The sequence below is a fragment of the Phyllostomus hastatus genome, unplaced genomic scaffold, assembly GCF_019186645.2.
Source record: "Phyllostomus hastatus isolate PE091 unplaced genomic scaffold, TTU_PhHast_1.1 phas_scaffold_21, whole genome shotgun sequence".
Taxonomy (NCBI): Eukaryota; Metazoa; Chordata; class Mammalia; order Chiroptera; family Phyllostomidae; genus Phyllostomus; species Phyllostomus hastatus.
Window position 1 is genome coordinate 43,440,359 of NW_025334017.1, and position 21,944 is coordinate 43,462,302.

The 21,944-nt window shown below is 46.7% G+C and overlaps 1 protein-coding gene across 1 annotated transcript in view; it reads right to left on the minus strand.

Annotated features, from left to right (window-relative positions):
- Positions 1-21,944, minus strand: part of ADCY8 (adenylate cyclase 8) — a 158,142-nt gene that overhangs the window by 113,101 nt on the left and 23,097 nt on the right. Inside the window, exon 2 of the mRNA XM_045861149.1 lies at positions 17,212-17,361. Within this exon, the coding sequence (XP_045717105.1) occupies positions 17,212-17,361 (150 nt within the window). The remainder of the gene's footprint in view (positions 1-17,211; positions 17,362-21,944) is intronic.

Here is a 21,944-nt window from a genome sequence, read left to right on the forward strand (position 1 = left end):
GGCTCATACACAGCACCGAAGAATGAAATTGATAAAAACAGAAAGCATCGGAATCCAGTGACTATAAAGATAAGTATTGGTTCCTGGAGATTTTCTTGGTTTTACATCTCTGCATGTGTCCAAGGAAAATGAACGTCTTACTGGGAAGTACAGTGGACCATGTAAACAGGCCACGGATATCCCTTTCTGAACTAAAGAGGCTACGGGACTCATGACTGCTTTTGCCCGCACCTCGCAGCCCTGCATGTGTTTGGAGTCTGGGCAATCAGATGCATGCGGTCCCGCAGGGTTTAGAACGTGGGGGTCAGACCGAGGCTGTTTTCACCTGCCTCTGCTTCTTGTTGCTGGCATCGCGGTTATGGCAATACCAGGTTTGTAAATAGCAGCCTTTCGGTGTCCTGTCACAGGGTTTCTGGCCGTTCAGAAGCCGCTCATTGTCTGTGTTTTGCCAGTGGATCTAGAGAGCAGCCCAGCTACGGAGCGAACAGCTGTGGCAGCGGCGCTTCCCTGGTCTCCGCACTCCACAGCCAACGAGAAGCCAGCCCCCAGAGTCTACAAGAGGAACACTGACATCCTAAGAGGGGATTTAATCCACCTCCGAAGTCAATGGACACGACAAGTCCTCTTGGTGGCGGGGGACCAGGAGCGCGTTTTACAACTTCATCAACACTCAAATATCCTTTCTGAAATTCATCAGGCCCAGAGAAAGCAGCGTGCCCTGCCTGCCCTTCTGACTGCATATTTGCAAATGTCACAGCACACCTCTGCCTGCTATTCCATTACCATTCCAAAGGAGCACGCATATTGGGTGCTATTTGACTATTCAATTTCCTTCAATAAACATTAAGTGTGTCTGATGCGTGCCAAGCTCCGAGGGTGTTCCTGATGCTGATAAGACTCTGGCCCAGAAGAACACACAGCTGGTGGGGAATGCAGACGTAGGGGCACCCCGATGGCTCCATTCAATAAGCTCTGTCATAGAAGCAAGACCCTGGCGCTCTGGGGACGCCAGGAGCTACGTAGGGGAGGGTGGGGAAGCGGGGCCTGTCCTGCAGTGACACCACAGCATTGATTCCAAAGAGGGTTCACGACGACTCAATGAGGCAGGCTGGATTATTCCAACTTAACAGAAGAGAGAACGAGGCACCTGGAGTTACACCCTTCGCCCAAGTCCGAGCAGCTGTGGCGTGCAAAAGCCGGAGTTCCGAACCAGGTCTATCTGACTTCACTGCCAACACGGCAGATAAGCTGCCTGCAGACCCAGTAGGGATGTCCTCGGAGATAATTCTGCAGTGAACTTCTAGCAGTAAACCATCAGCAGGCCCAGATGGACCTGCCTTGGCACAATTCTCCGCGGCATTCCGCTCGATTCTGATCAATTCTCTTCATACCATGGTGACTTCAAAGTCTGTTAGAGTAATATTGTCCCTGGTGATGAGGGGCAGGAGCAAAGTTATGAAAGTTACCAAGTATTGCTTCGATGTGCTAAGAAAAAAAAAAGCACACACATTTTGCACAATTACACATCCTGGTGTGGAAAAGACCTCTACACTGTAATTTGTCTTTGTTGTTGGTTTTTCCCCCAAGAATATTTAGACGGACGTGGCAGAATACATAGATTTTCAAACTGTCATCCAGGTCTGAAAACAGGTAACCAGTTGGGTATTTACAAGGTGAAGGCTTTGGCCCGGAAGGTAGGGTGGGGAGAGAACATTCTGTTTTGTTCCGAGGGAGCAGGGGTAAGGGCCTGGTGACGTTTTGTGGTTCTGAGACTTAAAGAAGATGGAGCGATCCTCTTTAAGAAAAACATTGCAAATCGTAACTACACAGTTGCTAGGGCCCGTTGGAAGAAGGCCTTGGAGGGAGGGGCCTGAGGCTTACACTCCGCCAGCTTCACTGTGAGTCTGCTTCGGGGCAGACAGACTCCCTTCATTGTTGTACATGTTGGCTCAACACCTAGGCGGACCACCTGACCTGTGGCAGCTTGCAGGCCGAGAAAACAAATTACTGCCTGCTTCAAGCACTAACATGCCGCTGTTTCCATAGAAACCTGATTATCATGATGCCTCAATACATGTTTTAGAATGCTATTCTGGTGTCTCTTTAAAAAAATTAATTTATACATGCTTTTTACACTTATCCCTTGAAATTTTAAAAACACTGAATTTATGTTTTATCTTGCTATGGAGCAGAGCTTCTCATATGTATTCAAGAACATGAGGCTGGAATAGCAATTAGAACAGCTCTCATTTGGAGGTGGCAAGATTGATATAAATTCAAATAGTTCGCTTGCTTGCATATTATCAGGAGATGGGTATCCTCTTCAAATAAAACATATAAAAATAATAAAAGTAATAACTTACATTTGTAGTATATGTGCTGTTAAACATCACCTTCGTGTGTCCTAGTCCATTCGATGGGCAAAAGAACCCTGGGAGGTAGGAATTAGCACTGTGGTTTCACAGGCGAAGTTTCTGAAACTTGGAGAATTTTCTCAAGGCCCACCTACGAGTTATCGCAGGACACCAAGCCACACACCCTGCTTCTGCGTCACCTCAGAAAGCACACTTGTCCAGGCCAGAGCTCCCAGACGGGAACTCAGTCAGAGGCTGGAGGATACGGCGGCGGTGGCGTGGGCTGTGGCCCCTTTGCTGCTACACCTGCACCGGCTGCCTGGAGAAACCACACGGGTCCGGGTGGGCACGTGGTGTCTGCAGCCCCTCGCCCCAGCCTACCCAAACAGCGCCTGCGGAGCTGAAGCATCACTTTTCACGCCAGTGTCTCATTATGTCAATTTTCTGCCTATGAGAAGGACAACCATCAAACACTTCTCATTTACATTTAAAAAGCTGAAAAGGACATAACAGTTATTGCCTAGCTGGAAAACACATGTCACAGTCACTAATTCATTAGCTCTCTCTTTATTATTTCAACTGACAAATACCATCTACCCCCCCAAATCATAAGGTGTAATTCATTGCTTTTGATTGTCCCATCTTTTCACACTTCAATCTCCCTGTATGTATTAAAAATCAACTCAGTTTCTGGTAGGCTGAGGGTTTTTTCCCCCTGTGGAAAGTATTAGTTCATGATCAAAACAAATGTCTAAGTAAGAGCAGCAATTACATTGACAACCCTACTGCCAACAACGGTTCTTACTGGGCACTTCCTACGTGTCAGACTCTGTATACGAATCTTCTCATTTAGTTCTCACACCAATTCATGAGATAGATACGTTCATTATTGAGAATTCACAGAGGTGGAAACTGAGGCACAGAGGGGTCAGGCAGCTCCTGCACGTGAACCCAGACAACTGGATCCATTAGTGAGTGAGTTCTGGGCCCCAGCCTCTGTGCTGGGGAGGCTGAACTGGGGTTCATCCTTTTCGTGGGTGCAGTGGATCACCTGGGATGACTCTCACTTCACTGTCTTTTCCACGTCTGTGTTAGCTACGGTGGATTACCGTCCACCACCCAACCATCCAGCGGGCAAACTGCTGTTTAGCAAAGAAACATGTGCTGAGGAACAAGTGAGTGGCAGGCACCGTGCTCCGCACTGGGGGGAAGAGAGGACAAGCATCCCGTGTGCCTTCCCCGTGCGTGCGGTCTAGTTGGCCGAGACCCTGAGAAATGACTGCGATAAAGTATCAACGGCCTTATGACAGACGTCAGCTCAGGGCACCGCCTGTCTCGTGCATGTTCCAAAGAGACGCCAGGACAATGGATGTCAGACATAAACTGCTTTGAACTGGTGGAGAGCGAGGAGGTGTAAAGGTGAAATATTTACGTCTTGGTGATTCACATGTAAAAGGGGAGGCTCCCCTTGAGCTAACCAAACCCTTTTGGACAATGGGAGCGAAGGCAGAGGAGCTGACGGAGCAGTGAGTGCAAGGGGACACTCTCTGTTGTAAGTGAAAACATCTACAAAATCCAGCATCCCACTGACTTAAGGAGAGAAAGAAAGTTAGTATCGAATAAAAAAGGCGGTTTGTCTCCCTGCTGCCACAAAAGTCAAACCTGTGAGGCCAGTGCTGAGGCAGAATGAAAGAGGTTTTATTCAGATGTGGTGTGATCTCGGAGAATGGCAGACACTTGTCTCAAAGCCCATCTCTTCTGCAAAACCTAGACAAAGTCCTGCCGTCCTCGGCAAGACCAAAACAAAAGGCAGTGTTCAGCATTCCTGCTTCCATTCAAAATATAGTCCTGTGGAGTCTGCAGGGGGCTGCTAAGTGGTCATCCCTATAGCTTAGCTTGTCCCTGGCTGTGGTCCACTTCAGGAGCCCTCCTGGAATCTGTGTGGGATTCCAGGATCCCTCCTGGGATCTGTGTGGGGCCCGTGCAGCCATGGCCATATGGCCGCTAGGGCCACAGTGTTGCATGAGCCAGGCAGGCAAGAGAGAGAGGGAGAATCCCTTCTGGAGCTCATGAGCCTCATGGCTGCTAAGGTCCCACGGACCACGGAGAGAACAGGCCGGTGCACTCTCCGAGTGAAGGTCCCGAGCAGCAAGCCATAAGCATGAGAGCACGTTTCTTTGTTCCCCTGAGACTCTATTAGTTTTGGGTGTGGGATGGGCCAGGTGCTTTCTCAGAATGATCAAACTTCCCAAACTTTTGTGCATCTTGGGTGGGTCCATCTTCCAACCAATCTCTTCGTTCCCTAGGCTAGACTGACAGGCCTCTGTGGTCCAGTACCTCCCCCTGAGCCATTTCGATTTGATTCCGTACATGCCTGCTTTCCCCTGGTTCCACCCCCACTCTGGTACCAGAAAGGGGTAGGAGGGCTTCTTCCTCTGTCCAGGTGTCTTGCTAGCCTTGTGCATGTTCAGTGTGAGAACCTCCCCCTATCGCTGCCTTGGCCGAGAGCGGTAGCGGGGAGACTGAGGCTGAGCTGCAAACCTCAGTGTCCTCCCCGTGACCTGCTGTGGTTCACAGAAGCATTCTTTGTCCAGCTGCATGCCATGCCCCTCAGTACTCGAGCCTCCAACCTTTATCTACCAGTGACAGATGGAGTAGAGAGTTCCATAGAAACACCCTTGTTGTAAAAAAGAAAAAAAAACCCTTTATAAAATCCAGCATCCCACGGACTAAGGAGGGAAGGGAAATTATTTTTCAATATTTGTCAATAATACTCTCATATTTGGGGGAAGGGGCCTTGTGGGAAAGACTCCTTCATTCAATCATTATTTTATTCATTTGAGACCATGTTGCTGAATGTCCCATACCATGTTAGACATGGGAGAAAAACACTGAGTTCTCTATTGATCAAGAAACTTGCAATCTAGCGGAGAGATAATAAGACATGACACATATCACTGTAGGTTGGAAAGAGCTAAGCTTGCCAAATTCTAGATTATGATAAAAAAATTTGATCTTCTTTTTATTTCTGGCACCTAACTCAGGCCTGGTCTACATTAAAGACGTAGTAGTCACCTGATGGAGTAGTGATAATACATTTGTCACTCTTAAAACTCTGAAGAAGGCTCCGAGAAAGAGTCAGTTAATATGGAACTTTGATTGGATTTTGACGACTTAGCTCAGCCCTAAATAATGAGGAGACATCACCCAGGCGTCCTGGATCGCTAGTTTGGCATGGAACGGTAGCCTGTTCGGAATGGAACTAAGCAAGTCTAAACCTGGTTTGGGAGGAGGAGTAGACACTTTGCAAAATGATCTTTTGGAGTTGTTATAAGTTTCTTGCGCATGGTGGACCAGTGGGCACAAAGCCGGAGTCTTTAGAAGAGCTGGGAGGGGCCAGGAGGACATCAACGCCCACTGTGAGAAAGCAGCAGGAACTTCCTGGAAGCCCTACTCTGCCCTTGGCCCGGGCCAGCTCTCCTGGCCTCCGGTGGCTGCCACGGTCGTTGGTGTTCCGTGGCTTGTAGATCTCTGCAATCTCTACTCCAGCTGGAGTTGTAGATCTCTCAGTTCCAGTCTCTGCCTCTTTCTCCCCATGGCGTTCGCTCTGTACGTGTCTCTGTGTTTCTTTCTGCCTTGGGAACAGAGTTCTCAGCCTGTCTCGGGTTCGTAGACTCTGGCTGCTAATCAAGAGTCATTTCGGTGTTTTTGAAAGATCACTTTGGATTCTTTTGATTTTGCATAACTATTTTTTGAATGGCATGGCATCACGGTAGACCTCCACTTACCTGATTCGATAGCTTGTCCTGGTGGAGACTCCAACATGCTAAGAACTGGTAGCCAGCTGGCCCCTGTCTAGTTCATGCCTGCTCCACCGGTTAGGTGCTGTCTTTAGCAGGAGGCAGTAATGTTTGTTTCCAAAGCTGCTTATATTAGCTGTGTTTGCTACTGCTATAACAAAAGTTAATTGAGTATGGCATAAACAACAAAATGCGACTCTAAAAAGAAGGCAAGCTTTTGTTTCTACGAAAAATTAAAATTACTTTGCAGATACCCAGTTTCCTTCTGAAACAGTTGTTTTCAAGTTACATATGGGCAAGACATTTGCAAAAAATTAGAAACAAACAGCAGATAATTCTAGAATAGTTCTTATTCAGATTGTTCTAAAAGTCTTTTTTATTATTTGTAGTTTTTAAGTTTTGAGTGTGATTTATACAAAATAAAGAACACAGAATTCCTATCAATCGACCTGTGCTCAAATCCAGATGAAATAAGCTATTTTAGTCATGGATCACTTTTTAAAAATACATAATTTATCTTCCCCCTGCTGTATTTACTACCATGTTTGAAATGTGCCTTCAGCCACATCCAGGCAACAGAGCATGCCTTGCCTGCAGCATTTTACACGTGGGCTGTGTTTAGTTTCCAATTCCAATGTCTTTGGTCAAAACTCCTTGGACAGATTTATGAGATTCAAAGGTCCCTATGTGACTCTTTGGTTGCTCCTTAGCTTCTCCAGGTTTGAGCAACAGTGTTGAGGGCAGTGATGGAGATTGATTTCTTCTATCTAAACTGCCTCTGGAAATGTTAATTGTATGCAAATGAGCACAGGGTGCTGGACCTCTCTTTTGAATCAGGGTGTAATTAGTACTACCCAGGATGCCAAATTTCAATAATAACAAATATCAAGAAGAAAACCTGTAGTTATTAGAAACAATGTGCTCTGCTGTAAACCTCGATATGGCCAAGGTGGTTCCAAAGTTCAAGGACCAGCTATGATCCCAAATGCTCATCTGTATTGCTTGACTTCCTCAGAGCAACTTTGAGATTTCAGGGGGTCCTTATTTTGACGAAAGATCCAAAGTGCAGAGAGTTTAACTGACATAACCCAAGGTCACCCAGGTAAAGCATTAGCAGTTAGCAATTCAGTTCAGCTTTGTTCTCTTCAGAGCTTTCCCTCCTTCCACCATGCCAGAAAAAGCAAATCCACAGTGGGCAGGAACAATTACAAAGAACCAGGCAGCCAGATGGAAGGCAAGAGTGGGTAGTCCACTCACGTGGGGTAAACACAATACTTTGGGTGAAGTCAGCTGCTGCAGGAGGGGTCACAAGCCATTAACGCTGGGCTTCCGCTCACTGCCCCACATTTTATCAGCAAGTAGAGGGAATGCCTGTGCCAACCACAATACTAGACAGAGTGTGAAAAACCCGCATTAACTAAAAATTCCTAAGTGCCAAGGAGAAAGAAATAGCTCTGGACTGGAAACAGCAGAGGAGGCCTCCTGGAGGAGGGACATCTGAACATCAGATTGGGGCGTTGGTGAGATTTTCACAGGAATAGTCCTAACATTTGTAGAGTTCCTTACAGTTGAGATAACACTTTTTTTCAGGCATTATGCCATTTGTCTCTCAGAGCACCCCCATGGGTTAGGACAAGAAGTATCACTTCAAACTGAGAGATGAGGAAGCTCATGCCCAAAGTGGTTCAACTACTTGCTGAGAGTCACACCAGCAAGTTGCAGAGTGACATGGAGCAAGCACCTACAGCCACGCTGTCCAGCAGAGATAGGATGTGAGTCACCCATGGGACTAAAATTTCCCAGTGTGCACATTTAAAAAAGCTGAAAAGAAACTCTTAAAGTTCATAGTACATTTTATTTAACCAAATACACCCCAAACGTTGCCATTTCAATGAGTAATCAACATGTAGCCAATATATGTAAAAAGATATTTTGCATTCCTTTTTTTTTTGGATTGTCTTCAAAATCTGGTGTCTATTTATGCCCACAGCACAACTCAGCTGAGACTAGGTGCATTTCGGGCACTCCGTATACACACAAGGTTAGTGGCTGCAGTACTGAGCAAGGCGGAGTTCTGATTCCTAGTCTTTCTGCTTTACCCAACTGTCTCACAAACCCAGTGTAGACAGTTAGGAGTAGGGCCTCTCATACCAATGGGACAACAGGAGCATGTCCTTCAGGGTCCTAGCGGAACAAAATAGGTACCTCAAAAGGGATAACGGAAGAGAGTTTAAGGAGGAGTTCAGGACCACAACAATGGATGGTTACACACCCAAATGCCAGGACGAGTGGATCTATAAACACTCTTGGCACCTGGCAATCCTGGAGCTGCAGGTGAGGGCTACCTGATAGATGCTATGGCCTTTGCTATGAACGAGCAACCACTGGTGTCCCACAGCCTGGCAGGATAGGAAATGGGGGAAGTGGATCCATGGACCTCTTTGCCCTTCCATCCGGTGCTTCCCTTGGCCAAATCCAACCAGAAGCTAGAGGGTAATGACCTGTTGATGCATCCACAGAAGTGAGTCTCCTGGGGCACAGGGTAAGGCAGAGAAGAATCAAGACTGGATCTGGAGGGCGAGCAGGGAACAGCTGGCAAAAAAAATCAAAGGCACAGAAGAGCAGGGTCATGTTTGCTGGTGTGGGTTGTGTGTCGGAGCACAGGATGGAGGCAGCCAGTGACATGACTGAAAAGCAGGGCCAGAGCCAGGCCATGGGAGGGCTGCAATGCAGGGCAATGAAGTTGGCTTGTATTCTCTGGTCAGCAGCAATCCGTGGAAAACTTTAGTGTGAGGTCTTACATAATCAAAAACCGGACACTGAAGAGATGGTCCCAATAGCGTTACACTCCATGCTGGGGTTCTGGGATGTGAACTGAGAAAGAGATACAGGAGGCGTATGAGAATCAAGGCCAGCCACTTCACCGTGGACAAAGGGCAGGGGACTGTGGCTGCAGAAAGAGTGAACATGGGCTTCCTAGGCCTTCTTTTTGTCCTGGCGACAGCTCTCCAAATAGACAGAGCACAGCTGGGCCACTGCGGGGCTCACTGCATCAGTGGCTCCCTGCGAGAGGAGAGGATCCACGTTCTTACCCACAAAAATGCTACCGGGGCACTGACTGCATGACACAGGAATGGAGACAAGGACAGATGGAGAGAAAATAGTGGCTCATGCACCGCGCATTCTCATGAGGTTCGGTGTGTCCATAGAATGTCCTATGTCACAGAGAAAACAGGAAAAAGTAAAATACAGCTTCTTTTCTCAAGAAGAATTTTAGCGTTCAGTGCCTCCAGGGGGTTCGGACAGTTCATACTGGTTAGAAACTGGTCAGCACGAGGCAGAAAGCTGTTCTGTGTGAGAGCTCCAACCAGGATTAGAAAAAGGAAGGCAGGGGCAGTCGGTGCATGAGTGGGGGAGAGAGCACCAGCAGGAAGGGGTGGATGAGGCCCGAAGGTGGGTCCTGTTGAAGGAAGTGCGTTTCTAGGGCGTTGGGAGGCTTGTCCACAGGCTCCACCAGGGATGCCAGGGGGCCGGGCTGATGGGGCTCAGAGATGAACATGATGTGAGACACACTGACACGGGAACAATCCAGAAGCAAAGGATGAGTCATGATCAATCACCAAGAGAGCAACAAGAGATAAACAATGGTGAATGGCTATTTAAATTTAAATCAACGAGATTGAAAGTCAGTTCCTCCATCACACTAACCACATTTCACGTGCCGCTCCATGGTCGCATGTGGCTAGTGGGTCTGGATAATGCAAATGTAGAACGTTTCACAGCAATGCTACAGGACGGCAGAGTTGCAGAGCATTATATATTGGGGAAGGATGGTGTCTGCAGTAACATTTTACTTCCACTCCCCCAAAATACCTGAAAGAAGTAAAAGCAAAACTATGGAAAGAAATGAAATGAAACTATGAAAGAAATAAAGCCTAGAGACAGAGAAGCTTACGATGTGATGATTAGGATGATGCTTGTAGATGAAACTTATTTCTTAAAAAAAACTTGCTTGGGCAGGACTCCACCTACTGAAAGCCACTCATGTGAAGGAACAATAAAAAGTGAAGTCAGACTGGGAGATGCAGGAAATTCAACATGGTTGTTAACTGCCAAGAAGAGATTTGACTTCCGGTTTAGGAGGACGAAGACCCCAGGAGGCATACCTGGAGAGGGGAGTCTTTCCAAAATCTGTTCATTCCAAAAACTATTCAGAAAACACAATTATAGCACTCATTGTATATTCATTGTGTCTGCTTTTCTTCCCAGCTTGGGTTTCTCCCCTTCTGGACTCACAGCCATTGTGAAGAATGTAAATGAAACACATCCAATCCTCAAAGAGTGTATCGTGTAGAAGAACAAATAAAGAGCATGCCAAATGGAGAGAAAGAGATAATTGCTTAAGGCAATATACAAGCGAAACACTCATGGAGGTCACAGCTGGGGCAAACAGTGAGGGTCTTTGCAGAGGAGGTGACATTTGAGCTGAGCTTTGAAGAGCAGATGAGGTTTGGGGGATGCAAGGAGGGTTCTACCAGGTAGGGAGACAAGCATAAGCAGAGGCATGTGTGTACTAGTGATAAGGATGTTTAGGAAATTCCAGTAGAAACTACAGAATAGTAACATAAAATATATTTATAACGGATGAGGATGAACATGACCAATGAATGGTACATGGGTAATCTTGAATGTAAGAGATGGAGAAAAAAGCAGAAAAATGTCTTGATGGTATGCAGCTTAAGAGATTTTGGAATATGAGGATACCCACTGACCTGGAACAAAAAAAAAGAAATTTTCAGTCCTGGCTGGTATAGCTCAGTGGATTGAGCATTGGCCTGTGAACCAAAGGGTCGCTGGTTCAACTCCCAGTCAGGGCACATGTCTGGGTTGTGGGCCAGGTCCCCAGTAGGGGGCACGGGAGAGGCAACCACACACTGATGTTTCTCTTCCTCTTTCTCCATTTCCCTCCCTCTAAAAATAAAGAAATAAAATCTTTAAAAATAAAAAAAAGAAATTTTCTGAGATTCTGGCACTCTTAGGTCAGCCTTGAATGAACTGTTCCTTGAAAAAAGGAATGAATGAATGAATGAATGAATAACAAGGCTCTGCTTTACTAGTAGTTAACAGTTACCTGTATCATTAAAAACAATTTCCTAGATACTATAGGGCACTAACATGAATCAAACCAACCAGCGCAGCACTTAGTAGGAAACCCAACTTTCTCATCCAATCTATTGTCCAAACCTCTAGCTTATGTCATTGTTGTCTAACAAAGATGTTCAACAGAATTGCTTTAACATAGCGAAAACATCTGCTGCATTTAATAATAAATCTCCCTACTGCTGTAACATATGGCATCACCAGAAACTTTATTCCAGCGCCCCCAGAGCTTCTGAGACACTTTGAAATGCCACGATTACCATAAGTAGGTTTTGGCAATTCTCAAAGCTAAAAGAAAAACAATTAATTCATTTTAATATTTAAAATAAATATGGGCTGTTGGGATCACTTGGGAGGAGTAGTGGAATTACAAGAACTGCAATAATTAGAGTCTAACTCCCCAAAGAGAGATGTTCCAAGATGTGGCATCCAGACGGAAAATTCCCCGAGCAGGTCTGCGTCAGACATGAGCTCAGCCTGTCCCAGGCTCTGCTGAGCTGGGTAAGAGTCCTTCCTCCACCAAGTTTCTAATGGGGTCACCATGGACACAGGCCTCTGTACTTTTGTGCAGGAGAATTATTTCAACGTGACCCTCATGTGGGCAGAACTGAAGCCACGAAACAGTTTTAATTCAGTAAAACTCAGTTAAATAAATATTAACCAGAAGATCTTATATTCCAGGCACTGTGCTGAATAAATACCAGGGAATCAGATACATTGCATAGAGGCACCTGCCTTTAACTTAAGTAGCTCTGATTGGCCAAGGAAAGAGAGAAATGCAGGCTAGTTGGTGTCTGAAATGGTTCTATAATAGAATGAACTTTAAGGCATTGTAGAAGCACAAGAAAATTTATCCTCATCTTGGGAGAAGCAAGTGGAATGTTCCGAGTAGAGACATGAGGAAGGAGTTGGGCTTTTCAGGCTGAGTGAACCACCCAGCGCAGGGCACTGAGACAGCAGTCTGAAGAACGGAGGGTCATTTGGTGTGAGCAGCAAGGAGGCACAGAAGACTCCAGGATAGAGGGCAGAGGCAGGATCCTGGAGGGCTTGTTGGGACATGCATTGGGGTTTGGACTTTGTCTTGGAGGTAATGTGGCCATTGAACAGTTTTCCTGCTGAGAGGAGACGCCATTGGTCATGGTCATCACGACATCCTCTCTATGCCTTGAGCACATCCTCTGCCTTGGGCTAAGAACTGTTCATCCTTAATTCTTAATGCTCACCGCTTGGGGAAAGGAATAGCATTATGCTCATATCACACCTACAAAAGCAAGGTCTCTAGAGGGAAGAGTTTGCCTAAGTTCCCACAGCCAGGAAGCACAGGAAGTGCAGTGGGTATCCAAGTCTTCTAGACAATGAAGATGTTGCTTTTAACCCCATACAATGTACTGGGTCTGAACCAGACCAGACTTTTAGGATGGCGAACACATTGGAGGAGAAGCTGGGGACTGAGAGACCAGACAAGAGAGGTTTAATATGCTCTGTGCTGGTTATAATGGATGATTAAATTATTATTATTTTTTAAGAACAAAGTCTTTATCTGTGTGCAGGGCCAATATGTGCTCAACTTCTTGAAGCCAGTCACCTAAATTAAAGATGTCAACCTTCCTGGCTGGTGTAGCTCAGTGGATTGAGTGCAGGCTGCAAACCAAAGTGTCGCAAGTTTGATTCCCAGTCAGGGCACATGCCTGGGTTGCAGGCCATGATCCCCAGCAACCGCACATTGATGTTTCTCTCTCTCTCTTTCTCCCTTTCTTCCCTCTCTAAAAATAAATAAATAAAATCTTTAAAAAATTTTTTTAAAAAGTCAACCTTTGGGACCCTCCAGTAGTTTCTGCCCAGAAGTGTGTCAACTACTATGGGAGGGGAAAGAGATGTTGTAATAGAGAGCCATCTTCAAGGAGCTTTGTTAAAATCCTACTCACCAAGAGACATGTAACAAGTTTTAATGTAGGCTGGTCTCCCCTGCTTGCTTGCTCTTGACCTTAAGAACCATGCATGCCACCTCAGGCCACCCAAGAAAAAAGCCCGTTAGGAAGGACCTCGAACATCTCGCCATGCTCTGGGATCTGCCAAGCCAGAGGCGGCATGGCTCATGGGCCATGTATCCTCTGGCTCCTGGCTGGGTGATTTTTCTTTGGTAAAATTATTAGTAACCACTCTTAAATATTGCCAATCTTAGTCTTTTCATAATCATATATTCCATGCTGGTTTTTAGGCACTGCTGAGGGGGCTATATACAAGAATCATTATGGGTTGCTGGTAGGGAGCTCGCAGCTTACCCTAACAAAAAGGCATGCAGTGGTTGAGATCCAGCACGACGTGCTGTAACAGAGATCTGTAGTAGACTTTCTGCATACACCTAAAGGATGCACAGTACATTGAACAATGCCTAGTAGTCAACACTCCATAAACATGTATTTTTCATTGAATGGGAAGGTGCAGTGCTGTGCCATTGAGTAACGTGTACAAGTGTGCTAGAGGGTGTCCCCAGTGTTGTGCTCCATCACATCACATATATATATATCTTAACATCAATACCTTTGCTAATTCTTTCTTTCTTCTAATAATTAAAGTTCTACTCATCCTCCAGGCCCAATCCAGAGTAGAGAGGGAGTCTTACTTGTCTCTGTCACGACTCCAACATGGATGGATGGGTGGGTGGATGGATGGACAGATGGATGGATGGATGGATAAATGAATTACAGGAGTGAGTTATTTGCCCCGACAAACTACTGTATGTTTTCCCTTCCTTCAGGATGTTTGCATGCATTGTTTGACCTTCATGCAGTACTCTTTATCACTTCTCTGTGAGCTAAATCCTATTCACGTATCAGCTCAGGCATGGTTGTTTTAGGTAAACTTCTTTCTGTCTCTAGTTTAGGTTTGACCTGTCCATCATTCCCACGTGTATCTGCATCGTCATCCATCTCTTTGTATATCTGGCAAACTCTGTCAAACAAGAAACCAGTTGCTAGTGACCATTATATTCCCAATGTCCAGCAAAGCTCATGGCACATAATAGACTCTCAATAAATAAACTAATTCATGGTTGAACATACTAAGTCATTTAAATATTTCCTTTGTATTCTATCACAAGATAAAGCCAGTACTTGAAAAATGGCACAAAACTTGAACATTTCTGTAAAATAAGGACTTCAATTCTGCTTTTAGAAGTGTTTTAAAAGTGCCATTTAGTCTCCTTTGGAATAATTTTCCAAGGAAAAAGGATCTGATGTCACTTAGGCCCTTGAGACAGTATCTCCTTCACCCAGTATAGAATTGTTAACAGTTATGTTACTATAATTAGCTTTGATAAGAGGTTAGTGGGGATGGATTTGTTACTGAGACATTATACTTTTAAAGACATGGAACCTAACGCTGAGTTCTGACCACTGTACACCTGAGGACCACGTCCTGACTTCCCTGCACATGAGTGACTGTCAGTTGGGGTTGCAACTGAGGCAAGCCAATCCATGTCTTCTCAAATGAGTCCCCCTGGGACTATGCTATGCCGTTCATTCATAAACATTGTGATGCATCACCACACTAATGGAAGCCTTTCACTGACTTGAAGGGGCCTGCATGCAATATTTCTAACGATAAGGGACCTCTCAAGGAAGGGTATTACAGATGGAGACACTGAGACTCGGACCTTGCTCAAGCTCACTCACATGGTAAGCAACGAAGCAAAGACCTCACAGCCTGGGCAGTCTCATTTGCAGAACTTCTCTGCCCATCTCCACTGAGGAAGTGCTGAGGAATAATGGGAACCTGAAGTGGAGATCGAGTGTCCACGGAAAGTAACTTCAGCATTGAATGATACCGAGCCAACTCTCTCAGACACTACTGCCAAGGGAAGAAAGGTGGTCCGTGTACCAGAAATGCTTTAGCATCATTGTGAACACAGGACTATAGCAAATGGACAGCACATTTTACTTAATCCTCAGAACAAGGAATCTTCCACCACAAGAGAATCTTTTCTTATAACGAGGCTGACTTAAACGTTTGTATTGCTTTATACACATGATCTCACTTGAGGCAAACCCAATGTTGGAAATGGAGACATTGCCCCATTTATGGGTAAGGGACCTAGGGCTGAAAGTTGGGTGGCTTAGGTGGCCCATCTAGGAGGTGACATAGCTGTGGCATCAATTCTAGTGAATGTTTCACTGCGTTCTAGTTGACACTTGTTCTTATTTCTGTATATTACTGCTTTCTTCTTCTTTTCACCAACTTACACAAAATAAAGATTAGAGAGAATAGAGGAAGATCCTTCTACCATGTTAGCTTTTTACATCACAGTAACTTCAAGACATTCTACTTGAAGGATGAGAAAAGAAGTCTTATGGGTATAGTGAGGCAGTCGTTTTCATTGTCTCCAATACTTCACAGACATTAAATAAGAGGCTGAGCTGCCCAGACAACGCACCCACAGGTGCAGTCCTGGCTGTGACAGAGCACCAAGAAGAGCTGAATAAATTATTAACACGGCCGCATTCTCTGAATTGGCGTAGATCCCGTGGAAAGAGTGACGTGTCCGTCTGGCAACTATTCCACTTTGCAGAGGAACACAATATATAGTCCCTGGAGATACTCGCGTTTGGTGTACAAGGTGATTTCTTTCTTGGAGTTATTTTTCTAAATTGTTTTATAGGGTTATTCAGGTTAACGACAATAAATCTGTGATGAGGTTCCATGATTGTTTTAGACATTCACTTAGAAGCTTTCCAATTCTGGATCCTGAGAAGTCCATGTAGGACCTGGCTATTCGGTCATTTGCTCAGCGCCCGGGGCAATCACATACGGCAGTGGGAGCTGAGTCCTGGCCAGCTGCACCCGGCCTGTCTGTCTCACCCATTTCCACACAGACCTGGCTTCCTCCATCCCAAAGGGCCACGTTTTACCGACAATTTGCTCAAATTAAGAGAAAGAAAATGCTGCATTTTTGCAGCTACTTTCTTTATCATTTCTCAAACCATTTTGCATAAGGCTAAAAATAACAAGTATGTATTCACAGACTACTTAAAAAAAAGGGGGGCCAGTATGGTAGGGTATAGTCATCGAGCATAGAATTCCCAAGAGTATATAAACATGTTGAACGTAAAATATGTTGATTCTATAAACAATTTTCAACACATTCTTGTTATTCCTCTTTGAAAATTCCTTTCCGAGGTGAAAACATGCGTGCATTTTTAATAGATGGATAATTGCAATAGGGGCATGTGTTTATTCTTCGAAAGCTAATTTTATTGTGGCGAAACATTTCATCTGAGACTAGAGCTATTTTTATCATTCTTTTCACATCCACCCAAGAAACTCCTTTATTTTAATCTCTTCAAACTGGAACTCAGGCTCCTCCCCTGACCTACGCTGCTTTCTCTACGGTGCCCCCTTATTCTGGGACCCCTATCACGTTCCGTAACATTTACTATGTTCAACCTTCTCTTCTAAAAACCAGGACGAGGTATTAGGAAACACACAGGTCAAGATTCTTCCATGGGCTTACTGTCATTTCCGTTGCTACGTGGCAGAAAAAATTATTTGAAATGAAAATTTACAGTTTCAAAAAAAGGGAGGTCAAAGATGAGATTTTTAATCATTATTTACGAATCACAGCCTTATTCACAAACACAGATCTCAGTCCAAAGCGTCAGAAAATCGCTTTGGTGCCTAGAATCGTTTCATGTGTTGTGGGCGACAGTTCAGTTTGAGTGTGGAGAGCAAGACCAGCCCCCTTTGTGTACCCAACAGGACTACTTTAGACTCTGGAACCCATGACACACACTCTGAGAGCACACGCGCCAGCCAGGCTGTGTTTGGAGAGAATAAAAACTCCGTGTCATTCGGAAACTGGCTGGGAGGCAACCAGGGCGCACGGCATTTCCAGCCATTACCTGTCTCTGGTTTTCCGTCTCCAGCCGCAGCCTGGCCTCCACGCACCTCCGCGTCTCCAGGAAGGCCTGGCGCTGGGCCCGGTCTGACAGGTAACTGATGAAGATGCCAGCTGTGTTCATGCACATGAATAACACAGCCTGGGCCACAACCTGGAACAGAATGGCAAGCACAGCCTGGTCAGGTGGTTAAAAGAAGAGCTGTTTGCAGGCAAAGAGAGAAAAACAAACATTTCCAAGGTAGATCTTAAGGTAATAATCCAAATGCTTAGGGGCAGGTTAATAGAACCATGTTCTTCATTGAGGTCTTGGGCCCGATGACATCCCTCCTGGGAGGCCTGCCTTGACCCCTCCATTTAGTTTAAAGCTTCCCTGCCCTCAAGTCTGGCTTTGCACCTGGTTTGGAAACGTGACAAAGGGGCTTCTTCTCTCTTCCTCACTCACCCTCCTTTCTCCTCCTCACCAGCTGAAGCTGCGGGCCTCTTACAGGGCCAGGAATCAGGTGAGAAGAAGGGGAAGAGACTAGTAAGAAAGAGGAAAGGTACCGGTTGAATGGCACTGTTGTGTTTGACCTTGGTGCTCTCGGGTCCTCCTAAGGAGCATCCAAGTCCTTCTGTTCCGAACTCAAGCAAAGACATTGCGTTCGCCTACTGCCTTTCATCTCCATTGCTGCCACCCAGCTCCTAGGCACCCGAATCCCCTGGCTGGACACTTAGCCCCCAAGCCCGTGCTCTTGGCGAGCTGTGGTGTGTTTCACAAGTCACCCTTACAGCTGGGGTCCCGGGCCTGTGCTGAGGCCTCCCTGAGGCTTTTGGACTCAGATCTGTCTTCATGGGGCTCACACTGGAGCATCAGTGGCTGCGCCCTGGGAGGAGGGAGCGGCTGCGAAAGGAGGGCAGCCTGAACACTGGAGAATGAGGAAAGCAGAGGGAGGCTGTGGAATTCCCTGCAACCCCTAGTGGACTCAGCCTTAGCCTCGCAGAGGTGATGTATATGCACATGTATCTATATGTGTACACACTATACACATGAATATATATGGATGTGCCTGGCATGTAACAGATATCCAAAGATTGTCAGATATAAATTTTAAGGTAAAGCCATTTATTTCCAAATGCTTATAGTCTATGGCATAACATGCATCTTTCATTTATTTCATAAGTGATGCATTGCAGATTTTCTTCCTCCAGGTTAAGGAATGTTCTAGAGGGCCAGGAAGTAGTAAAAGCTTTTGTATGTATGCTGTTTTACAGAGTGTTTATGTCCATTGGTCACTGTGCAGGGCAGGCGGTGGAGGGGCCATGAGGGAGCCAACTCTGGGACCAGACAGAGACAGGCCTCAAACCCCCTCCCTAACGTTTAGCCCCAGGGGACCCAAGGCGCCGCTTTCCCCTCACTGAGTGTGGATACCAAGTAGCTCGGTTTGCTGATATGCAAAGAGCTTCATGGCCCAGCTTACAGTGCTGGGCCCCCATTAAGGCCATTTCCTTGCCATGTGACCTTGGCCCAGTCAATTTTTCTGGCCTTTACATTTTCCCCCCTGCAAAACAGACATATTTTCCAAAAATGTGGTTGGATAATCGATGAAGGCAACTGTCAAAAGGCCCCGTCCACAATCATTGCTCACTAGGTGTCGACTGTGTCGTGGTTGTGGTCATTATTATTGCTTTTGGTGTCTCTCATGTCTCAGCAGTGACTCACTGCGCATCCGAGCAGGTCCCCGACACTGTCAGGCGTAAGCTTTGAGGAGCCCTTGACGTGACGGCAGGGACAGTGAGGACCCGGAGGGCCCAGGGAGGCACGGGAGAGTGACAGCGGGGTGGCAGGCGCGGTCCAGCCCGACCGAGGAACAAGCCGTCCCGCCGGCATCCTCTCTGGGGCTGCGGGCTCTCCCCACAGCTGCCGGCCCTGTGACCGTGCTTCCTGCCTGCCCTTTATAAATAGTACATGCCGAATTAGAAGAAGGAGCTATAAATAGTTCTCAAGGAAGTGTAAAACATAGCAGAGCACTAAAGCAAAGGAGTATACTTAAATGAAAATCTAAGAAAGAGGTAAAGAGAAAAGGACACAGGTGTGCAGAACTCGGCTGGCACCCCGTGACCAGTAAACCCCAACGATGAAAAACCTACACAAAAAAACCCCAAGTTCAATCAATGATGTCGTGAAAAATGACAAAGGAAACAAGAAGAAAAGGCAGTCTTTTCAGAAGGTAACAAGAAGAGAGAGTTTTGAAAAATAGAATTAAAAGCACAAGTGAACAAGGATATAAGATTTTTTTAAGAACACACTGAAAAAAAAACAACCCTCTGGCATTAAGGAGGAAGCCAAACTGTTAAAGGCTAAAGATGGGAAGGACTGGAGGTGAGGAAAAAATAAAGTGATTAAACCTTTTAAAAATAGGCAAGGCAACAAATGACGAAGTTACAAACTTTTTAAATATGAGAAATAGAACAGGTGGTGGCACCGGCTTTAAAGATAAGTGATGTCAATACCAAGCAGTTTAAGACAGGAAACATTTATTTTTACTCCGCTGCATTCAGAGATGGACAGACAACACAGCTGCCACCATTGTCCCAGGAGTGTTTCCCGCCTGAGGGGACTGCTGCTTGGAGTCCTGCTGCTGGTGAGTAGCAGCCTGGAACCTGCCAAGCTCCTTGCTCGTGGACTGGACAGTTCCCGTTCACACACCCCAACCGCGCGCCAGATGCTGTGCTTTGGCCTTTGCATGGGCTGTTTTGTGGACAATCCAGTAGCGACTCTGCTTGGTCTTGTTAGCCCCATTTCACAGAAAAGAAAAGTGAGGCTCCCAGAGGTTAAGCAGTCACCCAAGGTCACTGAGCTAGCGTGTGGTATTAAGGTGGCCGACGGCCCTGGTTTGCCTAGGATGCAGAAATTCATTTTAAAACTTGTTCAAGTCTTTTGCCCATGTTTTAATTGTTTTTTTTTTTTTTGGCTTCCTGGAGTGGAGTCGTGTGAGCTCTTTATATATTTTGGAGATCAAACCCTCGTCTGAGGTATCATTGGCAAATATGTTTAAAACTTGGATGGCGCCAGGAAAACCAGGAAGAGTTTTGTCATGCTTACATTTAGTTAATGTGAATTTTAATTAATTACAAGTTCAAGTGGGAAAGAAGAGAAGGAGGAGAGAGGAGAGGAGAGGAGGGGAGGGGAGGGGAGGAGAGGAGGAGGCAGGGGCAGAGGAGGAGGAGGAGAGGCAGGGGCAGAGGAGGAGGAGGAGAGGCAGGGGAGGCAGGAGGAAGGAGGTAAAGCAGTTTGAGCTATCTGAGCTGTGCTCCCCGCTCAGGAGCCCTCCTGGCCTCGCTGACCAGAGGAGGAGCAGTCTGTTTCAGGTGTGTGGCCCCCAGTAGTGAGCCCACCCCCCTGGCCTGGGTGTGCCGCCAGGACCGAAGTTTCATCCTCTTCACGCGTCAGGGTCCCTCAGCACAAGCCGGCCACTTCATCTGGAGCTCGACTGCACTGTGGGAAAACTTGGCCCTGTTGGATTATTGAGATATGATACATCTGTTCACTAGCTTTTTTGTTTTGAGCATTTTTGGGGGGACTCAGTTGCTAGCTTTAAAGGCTAACCCCAGTGTAAGCTGCAATTCCGACCTAGTATAGGTTTTACCTGGGCAACAACGTGTCCTATCGTGACACATATAACAGAAAACGTAGATGTGAACAAAGGAAGTAGACGTTGGAAGAGCCACAGTCTTAATGACACCCCCCTGAGTCTCGCCGTTAGCAATGGCAAGTGCATGATAAATGTTCGCTGAATGAAAAAGTGAATTAATGTCCCCTACGTGGCCGGCAGTCAGGAAAGAATATCGGGCATTTTGCAGCCCTGCGCCGGGAATGAGGTCATCAATATTCACAGGCAGGCAAATCAGATATGTTTTGGAGACCAAAGTGGGCACTGATTCGATTCTCCTCCCTCTTTGTCTCGGGCCTGTCGGGCACTGCATCTAAAGCGTGTTATGGATGTGGCGAGAAAGGAGGCCGCGAGTCTGCGGGGCCCCTGAGACTCCAGGGAATGGCTCCCCCGCGGGAGGGGCCCCTGGTCAGGGCACAGGCAGGGCGCCCAAGGAACTGCCACCTGCAGCCACACCCTTATCCCTGCCACAGAAGGCGAAGGAGAGCTGGGGATCTGGGTTGGCTGCCTTTCGGGGTGCTTCTGCTTCCAGGCTGAGCTTCAGAAGTCTACAAATGGGGGTGACAGTCTGAGCCTGGGGTAGTTTCATTCTGCCTTGGGGGAGAGGTGTGTGTAGGAGGGTCTGGCTTCGGGAGAACACTGTGGGCGTCTCCCATCGTGCCGTGCCAGCCCCAGGGGCGTCCTTTGTGTTGGAGGGGGTTTTGGGGGTGGGCCTGAGACAGCGGGCTCCATGGCGGCATCGCATACCCCACTCCCAGAATGAGGGGGCACCCTGGTACTGTCCAAGAATGGGGGGTGCCTGCCCTCCAGAATTCAGTGTGCACTTTAAATCAAAGGCCTCCCCATGCCTTTGTATCCCTGGTAGGTGCAGTGCAGCAATCTGGGAAACCAGGTAGCGGGGGTGTCTACTTCCGAAGAGCTATTTGGGGAGCCTGGGATTACAGAGCCTGAAGCCCTGGGCCCTGCAGCTTTAGACTTCCGGCTTCCCCCAGGCTGGACACCTGGGCCAGGTGACATAGCGGGAGTCCTGGTAACCACGAAATACGGCATGTTGGGCTCCTCGTGCCGAGAAACCAGTGGACAG